The sequence below is a fragment of the Euwallacea fornicatus genome, chromosome 13 (assembly GCF_040115645.1).
Source record: "Euwallacea fornicatus isolate EFF26 chromosome 13, ASM4011564v1, whole genome shotgun sequence".
NCBI lineage: Eukaryota > Metazoa > Arthropoda > Insecta > Coleoptera > Curculionidae > Euwallacea > Euwallacea fornicatus.
The window spans coordinates 4,949,538-4,972,091 of NC_089553.1; the positions used below are offsets into that span (position 1 = coordinate 4,949,538).

General features: G+C 35.0%; 1 protein-coding gene across 1 annotated transcript in view; it reads right to left on the bottom strand.

The window, feature by feature from the left end:
• Positions 1–1,427: 1,427 nt before the first annotated feature.
• ex (expanded) overlaps positions 1,428–22,554 on the bottom strand; it is a 46,785-nt gene continuing 25,658 nt past the window's right edge. The window contains exons 2-7 of the mRNA XM_066289140.1: positions 19,005–19,299; positions 4,986–5,280; positions 4,767–4,934; positions 4,328–4,706; positions 3,812–4,100; positions 1,428–3,753 (exon numbers count right to left, since the gene is read on the bottom strand). Coding sequence (XP_066145237.1) covers positions 1,880–3,753; positions 3,812–4,100; positions 4,328–4,706; positions 4,767–4,934; positions 4,986–5,280; positions 19,005–19,239 — 3,240 coding nt within the window. The 5' untranslated portion in view covers positions 19,240–19,299 and the 3' untranslated portion in view covers positions 1,428–1,879. The remainder of the gene's footprint in view (positions 3,754–3,811; positions 4,101–4,327; positions 4,707–4,766; positions 4,935–4,985; positions 5,281–19,004; positions 19,300–22,554) is intronic.

The window sequence follows — 22,554 nt, forward strand, 5'->3', positions numbered from 1 at the left end:
ATAAATAAATTATGCAAAGCATGCAAATAATATTTGCAAAAATTTTTTTAATTGAAAAACATAATTACTGCCGAGTTATCGTAAATTGAAAATTATGGTTTGCTTTCATTACCTTATGTTGTATTGATTCAAAAAAGGTAATTTTAAACGTTCAAAAGATACTCCAAGTTAAGCTCTTTAATATAAAAATTTTTAGTACAATTTTTTGCATTTTTGATGAGTTTCATTAGTGTTCCACTAAAAAGTGACTCTGGAAGAATCTTCCTTGACGTGTTTTTTTAGTTTTCTGAAATAGTTTTGAAATTAACTAAAATTTAGGCATTTTTCAATAAAGTTTCCACTTTGGCTCGTACGAAGGGTTTCTTCCTCTCTATTAAAAGATGCTCTCTTCCTCTTTTCTTCAATGTGAAAATGTGAAATTATTATACAAATTTAAAAAATCTTCATAATTGAATTGAAATCATAATTATGGGAACATCTATAGAAAAAAGACAATTTCATGGTTGGTTTCTCAAGATTTATTAAAACGAGACTATAATTTGGCCTTCAAGGTAAAATCCTGAAAGTTTGCATGGCTCATACAGGATGTAGATGCTATACATACATATGTATATCGGAAATTAGTATTTCATACGTTTCTAGTATTATAGAATTAGCGTTTGTAACATGATAGTAACAGGAGCTATTTTGGGATGTCAAAACGCTATCCAATGATGCTACAAGTACCGCCACTATTAGATGGCTAAGTGCCGGGGAATTTCCTTTGGGGCTTGGGTACCTCTTGAAAACTGAAAAGGAAAGGAAAAGAGAGAAAATGGGCATCCGAAAACAGGACAAAGGTGCAGTAGAATAGCAGTAAATTAGTTGATTTGTGTAAGCTCTTTACAGTTCATAAATGTTCGCAACATTATGTGAACTTATACATATCTAAGTATCATTCAGCAGTTTGTTCACAAAAACACATTCTTTGTTGATAAAAGTCATGAATTTTCCTTTCAATTTAATTTCTTAATTTAAACCAACTTGTGAAATTTTATATTATTCTATTTCCTCTAGCTCTTTCAGAAACACTTGTGGGAATTTTTGTTAATTAGTCAACCTAAAATTAAACTCCACCAAATCGTCCAGAAAAAACTTTTTACGTTATGGTGTATGAATTATTTTTTTTGTTTTTGCGCCCCTGTTATAAAACAGAAAATATTTATTCCATGAAAGAAGAAAAACACTCATTTTAAAGTATAAATCCAGTGTCATTTAAAATATTCTTTGATAGGGTTTCCAAAAAACATCATTATTGCTTCTGTAGTTTTTCGTAGACTTTATTCAGAAATTCCAAGAAGATAATCACGTAAATTTTATAAATTGGAGCCCCCTAAGACTAATGGTTTAACTACCACATAAAAAGAAAAATGAGAAAATAAAACACATTGTCTAGCTTTTAATTCATTTATTTAAAAAATGATGTCAGCACCATCTAAGACAAAATACACTTGATTTAAGCCTGGCAGAATTTAGATACAACAAATAAATAAACAAAATTAAATTAACCAGTATTTATCAGTATTAATAGTAGAAACTTGAGCAAGTGTATAATTTACCGCTAAAAGACCTTACAAATTTTACTTCTAAATATTAAAATAATATACCTTTATTTACAATTACTGGGACATATCATAAGGCTCACTAGTCAGCAGGAGAATTTATAGAAAATAAACAATTACAAAATTCAATAATTGCATTATTATCTTGCTAAATGCTGACTGGCTGAAGCGCAAACTGGAAGGAAGAATACGCCCCAAAAAATTTAATATTGCAATGATGGCACCCTGAGAGTAAAAAAATGATAACTTTTAAACCTAGTACTGGAATGTGGAATACATTATTGTGCTGCAGATTGAGCACTTTTGTGCTTAGCTCTCGTTTCAGTCATGACATAATTATTAGGTAAAGCACGAGGTATCTCTGGCAACTTATCCCCAGGGTGACGATGGCTCACAGAGAGTGGCTTCCGACCACTTTTCTGTATCTTCGTGCTGCTCAATCCAGAAACTGGATACTTCCCACGAGCCGAATTTCTCATTTGTCTCGGTGGAGACGCTTCTCCTGGATGTTTAGGCATCACAAACGCTTTTGTTTGCTTGATGAGCGATCGATCATTGCACAGGGCGGAAATCAAGGGCAAGTCCAATTTCTTGCTTTTCTCGCGGAGGGTACGTATATCCAGGGCGGTACTCTTCTCTGAACCCACACTCTTCTCCAACATGCTCATATTACACGTACTCGCACTTTTAGTATCTAATATATTGTGTTTCTTCAGCAGTTCCATGTTTTTTTCGGGCAGAGGCGGTGGTGGAGGGGGAGGAGGAAGGCGTCTAAGCCTGGGCGGTTGGGGCATCGACTCCAGAGTGTTCAAGATATTGTCATCAGACTGGGTTCTCAAAAATCTCGACGGTCTGTTGGGAGGCAATGGAGGAGGTGGAGGGTCTAGACTTCCAGTTGAAGATATGCTAGGAGCACCGTAGACCGGTAGCTGAACGTACGTGTCAGACAAATTTTGACTGGAGGCATATCGCCCCAGATAGGGGGTGCTTCGATAGAAGACTGGCTGGTGGGCCAGAGCCGCCAAAATAGAGCCTTGCTTAGCCTCCAAGTATTCTTGCTTGCTAATGGCAGGCTCCTTCAGAGGGAACACCACGAAGTCCACATCACTGTACATTTGCTGCTGGTACTGCTCAATTTGGGAACGGGAAAGTTGGCTAGTGTACACTGTAGCAAGCCCTGCAGGGGGTGGTGGGGGTGGTTGGCGAGGTGAGGGTTGAGGAGGTGGAGGCAAAAACGTGCACGGTACTAAAACGCTACCTTTAGGAGCTGCCACATCTATGTAACTCCCGGAACTTATCATCCCCTTACTAGGGAAGGAGCGAGGCAGTTTTGGAGGGATTGGAGGTAGCGAACCGGTATTAGAAGCGGAATAACTGGGAGTGGAGCACACGCTAACCGCACTAGCGTGAGCAGTCAAAACACTTGGAGAACGTGTTGTAATAAAGCGCGCAGCAGCCTCCTCAAATGGATAAACAGGTGGTGGCACCGGGTTACTGGGGTATGGAGGGGGATCCTTCATAGGTAAAGGCAGTTCTGGGATGTCACACTCCACAATCTCCTCAGTCGGCTCCATCTTTAAGGAGTGCGGATACGGAGGTGGTGGAGGTCGAAATCTTGGATCTACGCTATCAATTCGTTTTGGTGGGACTGGTGCGTAGCCCTGATAACCTGAAGGCAACGTTACGTAATCCGAGTCGGAGTCCAAAGTATTGCTGACGCTTTTACGGGAAGGATAACGACCTACTATTAAATCTGAAAGTTCCTCCGCACTCAGTAGAGTTTGCTTGTTGTTAGTGGGATCGCTTCCGTCTCCGTGGAAAGACAAATTGCTCACATTTGAGTCGGCCCTGTCCCTGAATGGTCCATCAATCTGGTCACTACTCATCGTCATGAATAACGAAGACTCTGTGGTAGTTGCATATTCACTAGACACGTTAGTGTAGTTCTCAGCCGAGCTCAAAGTACAATGTTCACTAGATGTTAAGGTGTAGACTCCACTGGTGTGGCTACTAGGTGCCGGGCCTGCGCTATAGACCGGCTCCCTGGTGTCAATTTCTATGCAAGTGGCATCGCTAAGTGCAGAATTCTGAGCTGTGTGAGAATATCCTAATTCCAGGCTGCTACTAGTCGATGGACGGCGTCGTTTGGATTCTGAAAAAAAATTTTGTTTCATTACTACTAGTGGTAGAATGAGATGGTGAGCATTTACTGGTTTGGCTAGCAGGCGTGACCACCACGGTACTACAAGAAGAGCTGCACTGCGATCCGGCGCATTTGACGCTGCTAGAGGTCTTTCCGGAGCTCTCACTTGTAGTTTGGATGGGTGTGTCTTCTTCGTCTTCCTTGATGGAGAGCGAGATGAGTGCTGCTGCGGCCGAGGCCGCTGAAGTCCGGCTACTAGCTGGGGCACTGTCCAGCAGGTGGGCTAGAGCCAGACTTTCGGTGCTTGGAGCCGGGGGGCTGGTAATCATGATTTCCAATTCATCTTCTGAATGTACCTGAAAGCAAGCATGTATAAATCAAGCCTAATCGCAGCTGTGACGAGACCCCAAATCGAAGCCACAACTACTGGAGATTAAGCAGAAGATGAGCATCTTGATGATTTTAGTTTTGAGTCTCTCTGCTTATCCACAGGGTTATTCTAACTACCAAACTGTGCAAATCTCAAGAAAGTATCTGAATGTAGTTTATTCTCCTTACTATAAATTGCAACGTAAGCCCTTACCCGATCACTGACTATTCCAGACGTGGTGTTAGACGAGGTCGAACTGATAACAGACACACGTTGGTCGCAACCCCATCTCTGCCGTTCTTCCTCCTCCTTCCTTGCCTCACTTAATCTGGGTGCCACAGCCATACTAAATTGATGAGTAGCCTTACAGAGAGCCAACAGTAATCTGCTTTTTTCATCACTAGATGTATACAAGGTAAGTTTTTCATGACTGGTCCTTATTTCGAATTTCTTCCTCTCGAAACTGAGTTTACTAATACTACTCCATAAAAATATGGAAGGTGGGTTATTTTCCGGGCAAACCCTCAACCCTTTGGCGCAAACCGCCAAGATAAGTGAACCCGGTAAAGGTTCAGATTTTGCTGCTTTTAATCTAGAAAAGGTGGGTTGGAGTTTAGGTTAAAGTTCAATAATCGCAGGTATTTTCGCTTACCTAAACACATGCGCATTAACTGGTTCCTGTAGCTGGCAAGTCTCAGCGATGTACTTCGACCTAGCTTCAGACTTGGACAACAGCTGATGCGATCTATGGGTTGTCTCGATAACCCGTAGCGCAGCTGGTCCTCGCATGTTCGGTGGCACGTAATCTTCTGGTCTATAACTACAAAAACCCTCAAAAAATGTCTACTAATTAAGGGATGGGCTTAGTTACTTAATATTTTCATTAAAATCGCCCAAATCGGCCTGAAGGGCCAACCCTGCCAACTGGGCGACGTGTTCTCCGGCTGCCCCGGAGGCCGCATTGAGCCGCAACTGCAGATAATAATGGTGTCTGGTGGTCTCATCTCGGAGAAGGAGAGGACTGTCCACGTAAAACTGGACCCTGAAGTAAAAGGCCAAAGCAGGACGCCCATTCGCGTCAAGTCCATGGCTGTGAGATGACCTCCAACTCTTTGGGGCGTATTTAGAGAGCTTGCTGTCGGGTTCTGCGAAAAGGTATTCACCATCTGAAATAAAGGGTAAGTTGTAGTGAACTCTGAAATAGAGGAGTTAAGAAAAAGAGTCTTCCCGATAAAATTCAATAATAGGGGAAGGATGTAACCAATGGTAGCTGACATTAAAAGTGTCTAATTGCTAAATACTTAGTACAGTTTCTCCAGTTTTTTAACCAAGCGGGTATCAAGCTATAGTAGCCTGGAGAAATCGGTTCTAAAGCTAAAGTTTAGTTCTTCTGTGTCTTTCTCGACCTTCTTTATGTAGCGCTTCCCTCAACCTCAAAACCAGATTCAAAGCTACTCCTTTCGGAAGTTTCAATTCGCTACGATACGACTATCTTCAAGTTATGACGATCAGGGCATCAGGGGAAATATCTACTATGTTCCGTTATAGTTTAATGAAGATTTTAAGGTTGACTTAAAAGTTGATAGTGAACTTCCAGGAAGTGGCATTTTGGCCGAAATTATTAATTTGCTGTAATTGAGGCCATAATTTCGCCCATGGTGGGTGGAACGCTATAACTGTACAGAAAGGTTCACGTAAGATACAGTACCTTGTCTGCAAAACCGCAAGATTTAGAAAAGAAAGTTGAATGTAAAAGTTATTAAATTTTTCGTGATTTTTTTTTTCCGAAATTACCGGATCATCCAGAACACCATGGCGTAACAAAATTACATTTTTTTTTAACGAAATACTCTATATTTTATTACTAATACTAATACTGCCGTTCATTATAAATATTTTTTGTTATTACAAAATGTGAGAAATTGTTTGCAATTTTTGAGTTGATTCAACTTAAAGTAGATCAAAGAAAAATAGGCTTTTTAAAATTCTCATTAAACTCACATATATTTATTCAATCGTTTGGAAACTTTTCCAGTTAAAAAGTATCGTTCTACTAGAACATATTTTTAATTTTCAAGGAATTTTAGACAGGGTGTGAAAAACTATCCACATTTCAAGTGTTTCAAAGTTTATTTTTTTAAGTGGGATATCCTGCATTTTTTTTAATGAAATCTTTTAATTCACTTCTTTTAATTCACAGAAGAGATAATATTTTTTGCTAAATAATATTATTAATCACCATTTCTTCTATTTAAATTACTAATTACATATTTATCATGAAATTAACTTACAATTGCAGAATTCTAATTTAAAGCTTATTATAAAAATATTTCCACATGTCTACCTTTATTTGTTATGCATGTGGTATATATTTCCTCTAGTTTCCTTCTTGATCTTAATACCTCTTAATCATCTAAGTATGTAAGGTCTCTTCAGTTTAAACATAGTATAACATACAGCACTTTTGAAAAGTATCGCAACACTTTACAAATACCATAAACCCGATATTTTCAAAAAATGCTTAAACAGGTACAATTTCAGTGTTCAAAATTTTCCCTCTTATCCAGCTACCCCTTCTAACTTTTTGTTTTCAAATGGAAAAGTATCTATTGTAGTATATCAAATGAAAAGTAACATAATAAGGGGCACAATATGCTCAAACTAAAATTGGATCTACAATTTCTTCAAAAAATAGATATATTAAATACAAAATAAACTAAGTCACTATTACGTCAAAGAAAATTCAAATTTCTACAAATAAAAAGTTAAAATTGAACTACAGTAACAATATGACAATGACTCAGCCATTCCTCGAACTCTTTTATGCAATTGTTCTGTGCTGTTTCTGTTATTAATTCTAATTTTGATTAAATTATAAGGCTTAAATTTAAAAAATTAAGTTAATGAAAAACTGAATAACTTTTAACTTTTTATTTTAAACCTTACAGTTTTTCGGATATAGTAACGGATCATCTTATATGGACCCCTCAGTATAAGAACCATAAAATTGTCTCACGTAAAAAACTCTAATGAATAATTAGTGTCCTTTAGACAATAGTTGACGCTTTAGGAGAAATACGGATAACAAAATGCAAAGCTACATAATAGTAATCATAATTGGTATGTTGTGGGAAGAAAATCTAATTGTGTAACACTGTATTAATTATTCCATTCAAGACCGACACAACAAATAAAATGTAAATGTTGTTTTATTCCTTCTGAAGGATTGGTCGCGGATTAGATTGGTGTTGCCATAGTACATGTTAATTAATAAGTCAGCCGTGTCAAGCGAGAATTAATTATGAATTAATGTACAATAATCTTACATCGATTCAATGAAGTGCGTTTAATATGCAGGATTTCTGCAATCTGCAAGACATACATATTAATTTCCAATGTCAAGAAGACAAATCCCAATGGCAAAACATTTCATAATTCAAAGGGTGAAATTCTACCTGGGCATCGGATATGCGATAAAAAATAGGCCAAAATGAGAGAAGAAATTGCCTGTTCTCCCGGTGTTACACTCATTGTGTTCTTGGGCAGGCCATCTGTTAGTCTGAGAGGTTTTATTGCTAAGGCCGTCTAGAGGTTGCCCTGCCAGGATATTGAAACGTTTAAAATGAATAAGAAGTCGTAATCATTGCCGTGGAGTTTACGACATTCAGTTAAAGTTGCTGAAGTGTAACTTTTTGTCTACCTTGCTGAGCGCTAACTGGCTAAAATTTAAAGACGTCATGGCGAAGACTTGAGGATCGAATCAACTCCTGAGTGAGCCCCGATTCAGGTTTTAAGCGAAAGCATTCATTTGGCAATAGAATGAAAAAAAAATTGAAAGTCTCGTCGTCAATTTTTTTTTCTACCGAGCTTCTACAGTTTTTGAGATACCTAGGTCAAATTTCATCGCCTGTTAATTCTTTATTATCCAAGCAGGCCAAACTCTTGGTAGATTTTCCAAAAAGATAATATTCATGGCAATATTGAAATAAACGCACCGTTGTTGGTCAGTTTCGTGGTTTTCATGGAAATTTTTATCCAAGTAAAGTTGATTCAATCTAGCGATCATTAAAATTCAAATCAATTTTTCTGTAATGCAGCCAATTATGTTACCAATAGCTTACAGATTACAGAAAGTTCGAGGAGTTCTTAAAGGCACTTTTATCATATAAAAAAAACCATAGACATACTCTCAGAAGGCTATTGAGTTGCAAAATTTCAATTTTAAGCCAATACAGTGCTTTAACTCAGGTAACTTCAAATTAGTAGCAACTCAAACCGATTCAGTGCCCAAAAGCGAACGACTCTACATGATGTCCCTAAAAGGTCTATACAAAATTTCACCACATTCCTCAGGCGAAAATATAACGATTGAACCCAATTTATTTTAGTGCAAAAATTGATGATTTTCAAAATACAGACCGTCAAAGGGGATATCGTACAAAAAAGAAAAAACTTAATAAGAATCCGTTTACATTTTTGATGTACCTTGTAGGGGGCGCTGAGAGCTCTAGGTGAACTCTTTAAAGGAGCATAACTTTTTTTTATCAGCGGTGAAAAAGTGATTTATAATTCAATTTATGTTTTTCTTTATGTTTTATGAAAAAAAGATATCTTGGTCCAATCCCTACAGGCATTCTCTTGCGGTATTTTTGAAGTTTAATATCGCTGCATGTCTTGAAAAATAACTTTAAAGTACATATTTATTCGTACAGAACAGCAAAATAAACAATAAAATATTGGTATAGTCAAATAATAACGCAGACATAAAAAAATTATAAGAATTGAAGATTAAATGATTATTTTGACCGTTTTCATTTTAACTACCGCCGATATGACAAATATAAAATTATAGCAACTACGTTCCAAATTTTTTTATTATGGGGTGTTTTATTGTGATTCATGGAGAAATCGTGAACATTGAATTTGTTTCAAGTGAAAAGAGTTCGGACGGTTCGATTGGGTACTACCGGCAAAATTGGCCTATTATTTCCAGGTAGCTCAGTGCTATCCAAATCCAGAAGAAAAGAAAAGATAAGTATTAAAAACAATGGTTTAGACTATCTTGAAGGCAAACAACATGACACAGACCAATTTTCTTTAAAACTATGAACGTCAAATTTTGTGTGCGTGTATAATTTAAGTACTTTAATTTGGCTAAATTATGTCAAGATTCTTAGAGGTTTAAAAGATCTTTATAGTCGAGATGTATTTTAGCGTTCTATTTTGTCTTGGAAGTGAACGAATTTGGGAGCTAACTGTATTCAATCTAAATATTTGTTTTTAAAAAGCTCTATATCCTTCGAGCCTTGTCGGCATAATTATGAAGCACCCTCTATACATAATGTTAGTTAAATCGGTTATTCTCAAAAACGGCTTTAGATATCGAAATGAAACAAGAATACGTAATTAGTAGAAACATGATTGCATGTTCAGATAATGAATCAAACTTCATGTTGGACATACAAAGTAAAAAGTTATTAACTGTAAGTTTTGTAATATTGACTGTAAGTGGCCCCCTCTATTAGCAACGTCGCCATGGAAAAATATATCTTATTCATCACATACCTTTACAAATTTTCAAGTGTCTAACCTAGATATTTTCCGAATAATTGCAAAAAAATGTATTAAAATTTCAACTTTCAATACCTTATACATTCGAAATTATCAACTTTCGAATAAGACATATTTTTCTTAATTGTCACTATTTGACCTATAGTACTTTCAACTTTTGGTTATCCAGTTATTAATGAACCATCCTGCAGAAAAAACCGATGTATGTCAAACCTGTTTTTTTTTTTTAATTATGGCGCGATGTCTTGTCAAAACGAATAGAAGTTCTCCACTTAAGTTGACAAGAAACTCAGACTTTTTGAGTAATAATTCAAAATTTAAAGAGCTTAAAATCGACGTGATGAAATGGTAGCAAATTTGTAAAATCTCACAAATTGCAGGAGTCGTTTGAAAAATACCCTGTATCTCGATGATAAAGCGTTCCAACATACAAGTTTACGTGAATTTTAGTTCTTTTTGAACTTTTTTTCCCTCTGGCTGCGATGGTTGTTTGGTATTCCATTGGTGGATATCAACTTCCATACAATTTCGAAAAACTGCAGGCTCCGATAACGGACGTGCACCTAATTCAACGTCTCATCTGAAGCGTTACTTGAGGCTCGTATAACAAACAATCATTGCGGATTCAGATAACCTTCACCGTTACATCTCAGGAACTCGCCTTTGGATGGTGACGTGATGATGGTACTTAGATCAGACCCACTGATTCGGAATTATGCAATATAAGCGAAGATTATTACATATGAAGCAAAAAAGCGATTTCTCATCTCAATCTGATGAACAGAATGACCTGCAAAGGCATTTACACGCACGCTCACATAGCCATTGCGGTCGGGTTAATAAAAAAATCCGGGCAGCTGCCCGAAGTTATACTTAAAAAGAGTATTTCTGTAGTCCAGGAAGATCAGCATAAAAAGTTTTTTACTCAAATTATTTTAAATAAACCTCAATGCCAAGTGAATGTATTGTTCTATAGATTTGGGTTAATAGGAGTTGGGATGGATGGGCAAGGAGATAGGAATGGGGCTCTTTGGGTGGTTGAAGCTAAAAGATGCAGATGAGATGGAGAGCGTTTGGTCCGATTATCTACCGGACTATATTTAGTCAAGTCGAGAAAAATGAAGGCAATCACCCGAGGCTAAAAACTTAATGACAGCCAAAAAACAACGCGGCATCGCCACGGTTAAGACAGGTAGCCACGGGCCGAGAAGAACGGACGATCGGGATAATTTGTAATTTGTAAATCCTTCGTAATTCTAAGAAGAGCGGGAACATTAATTACTTACAGCCGAAGGCACGGCCAACAACAAACAATTTATAGGTTGGTTTTCAAACTTAGGAGGTGTTCGCTTGCAGAAGGGTTTATAGATAGCCACGTATGAAATGCGAATAGGCAATGCGTTCATTATCTCGGAATTCCATTTATGTCCTGTATTTTCTATCACCCATGTAAGGAGGGAGATATTCCGTCCTTAAAAGCTTCAGACGTGTCTTTTAACGTCAACCCATTACCTTCAAAAGCTGAAAAATTACCAAACGATCGTTTCTATTTTTATTTTTCTTAATTTCTGAAGACGATCTCATCTGCGCCACTGTCTCGTTGCCCCTGTGTAAGAGAAAATTTCAGTTATATTCAACCTAAAGCTCGCTCCTCCGTCATCGGGCGACTTCGGACACCCGAACGTAAACGACTTCCTGACACTGTCAAACCAAATTGAATTTAAAAGTGCAATTTTTACCCATTTTTAGCTAGGCGCGGTTGCGTACAAATGTTCCTTATATTTCAATGAATTTAATCTCAAACTCCGCACAAACTTTTCCAATTTTTTTCCACATTTTCACTCGAAATTTAAATTTTTTTCTTGAGTAAAAGAACAAAATACGCAGAGACAATATTAACACTAGCAATTACGGCATTATTTTTTTGTTTCCAAAGGTCTCTTAAGAATTTGAGATTTCCACTTTTCATACATTTTAGATCATGGCCAATTTAAAATAATTCCTTCCCACACTCAAATTAGTGCAGTAATCTACACATCGTGTAGCTTTAAACAGTATTCTCCCCCTTCCCCATTAACTTTTTCACATTTTTTAAAATTCAAATGCTGCATTAAATAACACAAAACATGTTATCTTCCGATGTTTATTGCTTTTTATAATGTTATTTGTTTCACAGGCAGTGCAAAATAGCCGATTTGTGAAAATTGAAACATGTGTCTAGTGACATCTCAAACTACATTCAATGGTGCATTGCGATTCAATACTTATCGAATAGTTTTGAGCAAAATAGATGTAAATTATTTAGATACTACATAACTGATTTTGTATTATATTTTTTACTCAATTTATACCTATTTTCATGAAAAAATAATAGAAATATTTTCAATCGCAACACACCATTGAATGTCGTTTTAAAAGACCTTTAATTAGAGGTGCGACATGAGCCATGTTTCAATTTTAAACAATGGGTCATTTTGTGCTGCCGTTGCAAACAACATTAAAAAAACCAACAACGTGTGACGTAAGGAACAGTTCCAAAAATGAATAAATCGGAAAAGATAATGTTTTTTGGTTCTATTTAATGTAGTTTTTGAATTAAAAAAATTATTATTTGTTAGTTGATTAACGGAGGGGGTATGAAATAATTTAGAGCCGAAGGGTACTTTTCCGCACGCGCATTAGAAAAATAATATATTGCGTAATTACTACCAAAAATACTATTTGCCACAAGTAAAAACGTTTTGGGGGTATCTACCATATTACTATCAACTATTTAAGGAAAAAAACAGAATGCATTCAATGCCCAACACCACATGTGACTTCTGACAACAGCTTAATATCTCAAAAACACGTATAGAAAAAAAAATAAAATACAGCAATTACAAATTTTTGCTAGAGAGAGGATACCTAATGCATGGTCTATCACTCACAAAAGAATGGAGACTGAATTTATTTTCATCCATAACATCAGACGTAACTTCTGACAACGGCTCAATATCTCAAAAAGCTGAAAAATTAAAAATACTAAAATAAAACCGTTATATCGCATATGAAAAGGGGGAAGGCCCATTATTTTTGTGTTGATTCTTGCGTTAATCAATCTTAAAATCATCCACCATTTTGATCATATTCAGCTGAATTAATTAGCGTGTGGTTCATTTAAACTCGACCGGCAACGCTTTAATAGACTGATTCTATGGTTTCGTTCCCGCATCGGTCCATCATGGGCATGCACGAGCGGCCCGGTGCGGCGTCCCTTCCCGCCTTTACCGGACTAAACAACAGAACAACAAGCAGGCCATGAAGAAAGAAGAAAAAAATGAAGGCAGCCGCCGCAGGCCAAAAACTTAGCGACGGCCAAAAAAACAATGCAGCATCGTTGCCGCGGTTAAGACAGGTAGCCGCGCGGACGGGGCGGGGGAGGGGGGAGCGCGCAGGGTACGATCAGGATCATTTGTATAAGCGCGGAATGCGGTCCGGGCCGGTACAATCCGCGCCAGAAGGCGAGGACCGGGCATTGTGGAATGTTGGAGCTGGACAGAGGCGCGCGTGCGGCCATGGACGGAGGGGGATGTCGGTGACGGCTAAGGTCGCTGCATAATAATTTGTCGGGGGCCCCGACATGCTTAATTTTTTACCCATGTTCTTTTTTGGTTTTTCCATAACATAACTGGAAAATTTTTGAGGAATTCTAACTTAATTCACAATAACTCACCCATTTTCTTATGTCGTTGTTCGCTCATTTGATTTTTTCAATAGCATTGTAACACATCATCTGTATGATACAGGCTGCCCCAGAAACAATACTATCAATGACTATTAAGTGCAAGGATCGTTAATGTAACTTCCGGCCTGGCTGGAAAATACCTGCCTTTTCGAATTGTAAATTTGACACCCTGTACTTATTTTCTGATATTTAGATTCTTGGCTTTATTCCACATCCAACAATGCATTATTTGCCAATATTTGCCGTAAGCATTATTGGCGTCATTTGTTTTAAATTGTCTACTTTTGAATCTAGAACGCTTTGCATGTGAAAAAAGTTAATTGTAATTTTCAAAATTTTACAAAAACTGATAATTTCACAAATATTAAAAATATTTGAAACTTTCATAGCTAGAGCCGTTTGAAAAATCTGTCAAAATTAAAGTAGAACAAGCCGAGTGGTGTCGTTCTCCATGAAAACGTTTACAAACTACAGGTCGTTAAAAGATAAAAAAAGTAAACATTTACGCGCCACTTTTTGAAATTTTTTTTTTTTTATGAATGTTTTTTGTTAAATATTATATACAATTTTAATATATAATTTTTTTTGTGTGAAAGAGACATTTTACAATATTTTAGCACCTTTATTATAAACACACAAATGCCTTAGATTTGACATTTTTTACTTTTAGCCACTCAGTGTTTACTAGATTTAATTAATTTGATCAATTGTCGCCTGTGTACAATTAGTAATAAAAATAGCTCAATATCTTAAAAATTATTAATTTTATAAAACAAAGTTTCTGAAGTTTTTTGTATAAAAATAAACCAGTTTTAATTTCGTTTATAAATATTAACAGTATTCCGTTAAAAAAAAAGTTTTTCAAAAATTATCTTTACAATGCTATATTCAATTGTTTTTCTAGTATCGTCATCGCAACAGTCCAAGAACATACAACTTTTTGCAATTTACATTAGAGTCCTACTAATAACAAAATTAACAACGATGCGCACTTAATCTGGTGCACCCCGTATATCTACCTATAGTGATCCATGTAATTCTTGGCATTCGGGCTTGTAGTACCATAAAAGCAGGATCAATTATTAATTTATTGTGACATTAATCCTCTCCGCCCAATATACTGACTGGTTGATATTTACAAAGTCAACGTTTTAACACTAATTAGTAAATTTCGGACCTCAAGAGTTTCAATTACTTTCGACCTTTCGGCAAAAAGCTACATTCAAAATAAAAAAAGAAGGGATGGATTCATTTTTAAAACGAGCTAATTAAGGGAAGTCGAGAAATTTTATAATGCGATTCAATAATAATTTTTGCCAAGCATACAGGGCGCTCCTAGATTTATTTGTAAAATGCATGAACTATAGACAAGAACTTTGTTTTTTTTTAAAGTTTCCATACCGCCCACCTCTAATTTCTCAATCGGTTAGCAAAGATTCCACATGTCATAATGGGTGCTAGTAGTACCTTTGCGATAAGAAAGGGGCATTTCACCCCGCAACTTATTAATACACCCTGTACATATTACGCATTCGATAGTTATAAACATAGAAAAAAGACTGGAACAATTGTTACAAACACTGGCATTAGCAAAAATATTATACATTTTGTGAGTTCCCATTTTGTTTCAGTTTGGTGCTTCAAAACCGCTAATAACCCGCTATAAACAATCTAATCACAAACGTATGTGGCTGCTGGTAATGGAGTGCTGGTACTGGAAGGCGTATAATTAGCCGATAATTTCGTTATAGAAAATTAACATTAGCCGTAATGCAAACAGTTTTAATGAATGAATGATGGGAATGTCTACTGGATAATAGGCATACCGATCGGCTTATCTCGACTCTCATTACAAAGGAAATAACTGCGAGAGCCACCATGGACCGCAATAAAAATGAAGAATGTAATTGAAATCCTTGACCCCGACTTTGGCTACGACATTGGGCTTGGAATGTAGAAACATTAGTTATGTGTATGAACTTGCCAAAGGCATAATTCGAATATTTTTTGCTACACGCTATTAATGGTTCTTTTATTTTGATGAAGCAATATTTTATTTTAAATTGGCACTTGAATTATTTCCGATTGCGTATTTCAGTTACTAGTGATAAATTTATTTTTTTATCGAAGGCAGCTGTGTATGTTATATACAGGGTGGTCCACGTCAGATTTTCCACTGCCTTAAATCAATTACCGCAAAGTGTAGAAAAGAAAGTTATTCCATTTTTCACAAATTTATATTTTTTTTATATTTTAAAAATTATAGGGTGATCCACAAAACCGTGATGTGGCAAAAATACATGTTTTTAAATGAAATACCCTGTGATTTGTTGTGAACATTAATTTCGCTTGTAACAGTAAATATTTCTCATTATTATAAAATATGAAAAGTTATTTGCAGTTTTTGCATTAATTGAAATAAAAGTCGAAGGAAAAATTAACTTTTTGAAAGAGTTAATAAATTCACATAGTATTACACAACTGAATCGTTTGAAAATTTGTTCAATTAAAAACAAAGGACCGTCCTGTATTACTAATTTATAATAATAATATAATAAATATAAAAAAATCGAAAAATGTTCTACAGGGTATAAAAAAGAACCAAACTTTTCACATGTCAAATGCCCCAAACTCCACTTTTTAAATGGAAGACCTGTGTATTTTTTTTAACGAATTCAAATTTTACTTCACTTCCAAAATATATATACAGGGAGAGTTTTTTTCTGATGATTAGTGAAGGAATCTGGGAAACTTGCATGGTTATGAAGTCGATTAAATGGAGAAAGAGTTGCGGCTTTAGGGGACCAATTTTTAGCCACTTCTGTTTTGTTGAAAAAATAAATGACTTACTCAATATTTAGCAAAAACCAAATTTTATCGATTTTTTGAATCTATTAATTTGTGTAATTATTGGTTCTAGAGAAATTATGTAAATACCAATAGTATAGATAATATTGCTTTGAAAAAGTTATGCTAACCAGATTTTTTCTGACTAGCCATTTTTAAGATATGGCAGAAATTTACTTTTTTTTATGAAAAGCTTAGTAAGTTGTGCTTTATTTAAAAACAGATATTTTTTCAAACTTTGCAGTGATATCAATAAGTAGACAGTTATTTCTCAAACTAGTGGATTTACAGGCTTTTTTAATACGATATTGCAATTTTAAGATAGTTGGCCATAAAATAGTTCACACCTTGCGATAACTCGCATTATGTAAGTCACAAATAAATTTAAGTTTTTGAATTGCTCTGATAAAAACTTTTCAAATCCAGGAATATTAAATATGCATAAGTTTTCGAAATTAATTTTTTAAATCTGAAAAACTGACATATTGTTGAGTGTTATTTTTTTCTATGGGGGACAACAAAAAACTAAGCTGACAGAAAATTATGAATCAGAAGAAGCTCTTAGAAGCGCAGTTCAGGAAGCTTTCGGTATTATCGATAGATGTTTAATTAAAAAAACTACAATTTCAATTTTAAAACGATACAATACATGTGTAAATAATAATGGGAGCTTCTTTAACATCTATTATTAATAATAAATTAGGTAATTAATAAATAATTATGCATAAATAGATCTTAGATTGTTTCACAATTTAAATAATTCTATTAAAGTGATTCACGAACTTAAATTTATATCGGCGACTTAAATCATGCAAACCATCATTGTCAAACAAAGAATAAAAAATAATAATTTTAAGCTATAAAAATTGAACACTGTCAGAAAAAATCTGGTTGGCATATAATTTTCAGGGCAAAATGATCTATAATATGCATATTTATAGAACGTTAAGAAAGGACACTAAGCTGATAATTTAATAATGAAATCCCGTGAATATTTTATAAAATTTAAATAGACCTTTATTTTCTGATTTAAAAAATATGAAACAGATTGATATTTGGTTTAATAATTTTCGCGGTTTTGCATTTAATAACCGGGATTATATTGTTTTTTTAATTCACAATTCACAAGAATGAACAAATGGACCTAACTTCATTAATAATTATTATTTATTTGGTGGTTATATTTTCTTCATTCCAACTGTAAAATAGATTATACAGTAAAATAAAAGTTAGAAATAATTTGTTTGTATTACGAAAACAACAATAATATTGATCAAACGCAACCGCAGTAACAGGGCATTCAGGTCTACATACCAGTTCCTACTAGATCTAGTTTTCATTATAATAAAAAGGGGCATAAAAAAGCTCAAAACCTTTCAAAAGACGAAACATTTAGTTATCACAAATGAGGATTTTGAAATACGGATTGTCTAACAATTTAGACATATACGTATTTATATGCCCACTAACTCTAATTTACCTTGTATAATCAGAACCAGTCACAATGGGCGTTAAAAAAATATGGGCATTGAAAATTATTCACGATTGAACGCTAAATATGAAAATGTCAAAGTATTTGAAAATGTGAAGATATTTATTTATGGCTTAGATAGTTCTTAACTTCCTCTGTATAGTCAGGACCAGTGACTACAGGCGCAAGAAAAAGATTTGATTTAAAAATAGCTCAAATATAGACACAGATCCTATAAATAAATAAAAATTTTTCGACAGTATTCTCCATACATTAGTGGTAGGCATATTGAAATACCTACATGCTTCTCCGACACATCTTCCAGGATCCGCTTCAAAGAAATTAAAAAATGGTTGTTCTTGCTGAACACCAATTATATTTCCCCTTCCTGCATTTCGTTGCTGACTATGTACAGAACCTGTGGTTCGTAATTTTAAATGAATACGAACAAAATTTCGATTCCTAGACACTTAAAAATTAAAAAAGGCTTAATAAGGTAAGAAAAATTATTTTTTTTTAACGCAAACTGTTGGTTGTATGAAAAAATGACAATAGTGAAAAAAAAAATTTTAATTATGTTCAGTATTTAAAAACGAAGTTTTGTTGAAATCAACTATTGTAGGAAAAAAATCTGAAGAAAACATTAAGAATTGCTAATTCCCGCTCTCCAAAAACATGAGTCAAAGAATAGACACCACTACAAAATAGCGTTTGACTAGCTAATAATGTGTACCAAAACTTAAATTTCTACGTGTAACTATTTTTAAGAAATTAAAAAAAAACGATTATTTTCCGCCATTTTGGCATTCAAATATATGGATAGGAAGGGCCTAAATTAAAAAATTTCATAAAAAGATCCCCCTCTAAAATGTCTGTTAAAATACTCCGTTAAAAGATTTGACCATTATTCCGAAACACCCTGTAAAAACACATTAGAAAATTTGAGGAAATTTGCAATGGCTCGGATGCTTTTGTGACCTATCCTGTATAATCGTAATCGACCATAATAGACACAAAAAAAAAATTGAGAATTATTATTTGCATAACTACGTGTTTCTGTGCGTTTTTCTAAGTTTTATTACTTGTCACACAAAATGGGTATTTATTTCGTTTCTTTAACACTATACAATTTTACGAGTATGTTCTGGAGCCGGAGACGCATTCACAGTTTTTATCAGCCTAAGCCGAGCGCGAACAGGTTGAATCGCTGACTGTGTTTATTTTGCGCCTCAGAAGTCCTATCTTATACCCGAAACAAAGGAAAAAAGACCCACCACAAATAAGGGCCAAACCGAACAGGTCCGTATCCAGCATGCCCTGTTGGGCAAAATGTCGACATGTCTGCAAGTAGAGTTCGCGTACTCGGGACTTGGCAGTGGCGACGAAATAGAGGGTCTGCTGATGGAGCAAATGGAGAGCCAGGAACCGTGCCGAAGGGGGCAACCCAGCAGCAACCGGGGGTTTGCACGCGGCCAAGGGGGCGCTTACCGTGCACAGGCCGGCGCGCATCGCCCGCGCATCCTAAAGCCAGCCCGGGCCTGCGCCGACAGGCCAACTGTAGGGGATCACCTGAAACAAACAAAAAAATGTGGAAAAATCGCATAAAGAAATGTTTGAAAAATCACATGATATAACATAAAAATATGCAACAGGAGCGAATTCAAAAACTACTTTATTGGGACTGTTCCTCAAAGAACCTCAAACATCAAAACTCGAATTTGTTGATTAATTTTTTTCCGACAATACGAATTAACAAGCAGCTGACAAGTGATAATTCGCTTTACCGTCTTAAGTCAGCGCTACACCGCCCGTTGCAATGAAGTCCTGCAGCATTGCTGCTCCCCGAATGCGCCCATTTGAAACTTTAGTACACCATAAGGTCTGATCTATCTGTCAGAAATCTTTTATTCCCTAAAACTCTTATTAGTTTTGTAATATTTTCTATATGGTAAAAAAATTTGGTGTATTTTTGGATATCCAAAAATAAAATAAACAGAATTGTCCCTCTTATAACTTTAAACGCACACAACATTTTGCAGAAAAATTAGTTTACTGGTGGTAGATAACAAATACCAACTCAATAACATCACATAACTCGAAACCGATTAAAGATGAATAATACTCTTAACCCAATAACCAGTTCATAGAGATTTAAATCACGATTTGGGAACAATTCTTAAACTTGGTCATCAACTTCTAAAGATGTTACTGGCGCCTAATATTCTCCCCCAAATGACCTAGATAATAAATGGCAATTTTATTGCTATTGCACTTTTTTCATTAATTAAATAAAATGATTTAAGTAAATTTGCATATCAAATTTGGTTCCAGCGGAAAGGAATAATATGGTTATAATCTCTTCATGTATCTGAATTCCTTAGTATGGCTACAAGCACATGCAAATTTATTCAAGAAACAGACCACATATGGCCGCCTACGTAAGTAAATAATTTAGATGATTACGAATAAGCATATAGGTGAGAAAATTTTGAGGGCATAAATTATGCTAACAAAATGTTAAGACCATAATGTGATTTATATTTATCGTTTCCTGTCTCGCCTTAAATTTAGCTTGGCTTTTTTCGATCTTTAATAAGTGAAATCTGAGCATAATAATTGGTTCCATCTTTGGCCTAGTAAAGATTTACTAATTAATACATTTAATATTAAATATATTTAAATAAAGCGGTCCCATATCTGGATTAAATGCTAATTTTAGGTAAAACATGGATTGAGCAAGGTTTCCAATACAATGTTTATACGTTAGAAAAAGATGCTTGCTACGTTTAAAGGTTGCAGTGTTCCTGAATCTTTAAATCTCTTAAAATTTTGTTTAATAAACTAATACGACACTCGTTGATGTTTTCATCATTATACTGCAACGTTTGGTGTATACTGATGATTGGTATCAGTATTGATAAGAACAGGAAAACAAAAATAAACTAACAAATCTAAAATTAACAATAAAAAGTTATGCAAATTGTAAAACCTCAAAACAAAACACTCTCACAATAAACAGAGAAGAAAAAAAATTGTTATTTGTTTCACGAGACGAAGAAATAGCAAATTTACGACTAGAGCGATATTTATAGACGAATTGAAAAAGAGTTGAGGCATTTCATTAAATATTTCCTCGAACAAAACACACACATCTTTAATAAGTTAGATTTTAGTATGAAGAAACTAGAAAGTTATTGAGATCTTGAAGATGAAATTATTTCATATCACCGGCTTATTTTGTTCTAATGATAAGTGATCTGGGGAAAAGAGTTTCTCTTGCTTCTATGGAAGAAATGAAAAAAGGTTCTTATAAATATATCTCAAAAATGGTTTCTTAAAGAGGCTAGAACTCCTTAAAAGGGGAATTGTGAAGATAGTTTTTTCGCAATATTTTCAAAACTGTTTGCACTAAAATTATTAAATTCGCTATATTGAAGTAAGTTGAAATGGGAAAACTTTTTTGTGGTAATAATTACACATTTTAGTCAGACGAGTTACATACAGAAGGTCTCTTACGTAAATGTAGCCCTAACTTTTTTGTTGGTGACATTTATCAATTTTTGGAATCAAATCTCTGAATCTTTAATACTTTTAAGTCAAAAAGTCCTCTTATTTTGTTTCCTGAGAATCGACCGTTTCTACAAAGTGTTTTTTTTAACCGATGCACAATTAAATGGAATCGAAATCTATGTAGAAAAGAATTAAAGGATGCGTTGAGATGAAGTAAAGCCATTTTCAACATTTCTTATGAATAAGTGGCAAATCCTTAAAAATATTAATCTTATTATTGCTGGGTAATAAAAAATATATTCTATCAGAAGGATGCTTACTATGTTTATTGAGATCCATTTCGATGTCCATGTAATCGTGCATCGGTTCATAGAAACCCATTTTTCCGGAAAACGGTCTATCCTAAGGATATGAAATAACGGAACTTTTTTACTTTAAAATATTTGTGATTTAGTAATTTTAATTCAAAAATTAAGAAATGATACAACCATAAAAGTTAGGACAACATTTACGTAGGACATCCCCGTATGTGACGCCCCTGAATGAAATCTGCAATTAATAAGATAAACAAAATTTTCCCATTTCAACTCATTACAATGTACCGAATTTCTTAATTTTAGCGCAAACCGTTTCAAAAATACTGCGAGGAAAACATCTTCACCATTCTCCCTTTAAGGAGTTCTAGTCCATTTGTCAAGTATTTTTGAAGAAATGCTTATAAGAACTTTTTTTATTATTTTAATCTTTAAAAGTACCTCCCAAAACATTTTAACATCATTTCCGGACGCCCTGTATATGAGAGGTTTAACAAGGTATAATTAGCTTTTACTCAATCCAGAGGAAATGATTCTTGGGCGCGAAATGGTTTTGGCCAAGTTAAATTATTGCCGACAGTGCTTACAAAACATCCAATTTAGGCATCAAAACTCCTGCTACAACTAATTATACATCTTCCATTTCTTGCCGCCATTGGCCCAACCCTCAACCAAATCCAATTTTCGAACCTAATCAACCTGCTTCTAACCCGACAACGCCGAAGGATAATTTCCACGATTCCAGTTCCTGAACAGAAAAATCCAATCTAAAATAATAAATTTATCCCAACAATGCGCAAACCGCAATATGTACACATAGAGAAGAAATCACAAGAATGTTAATGAAGGCAATAATAGCTAAAGCAGCCTCTCCAATAAGCAAAGAGCGGCGATAACATTCCAGCCGGCCATTACTCGGACATGGCGCCCATGCATTTACGAAATTATGGTTATTATGGGACAATTAACAATGCCATGCAGCATCCATCGGACGAAATCA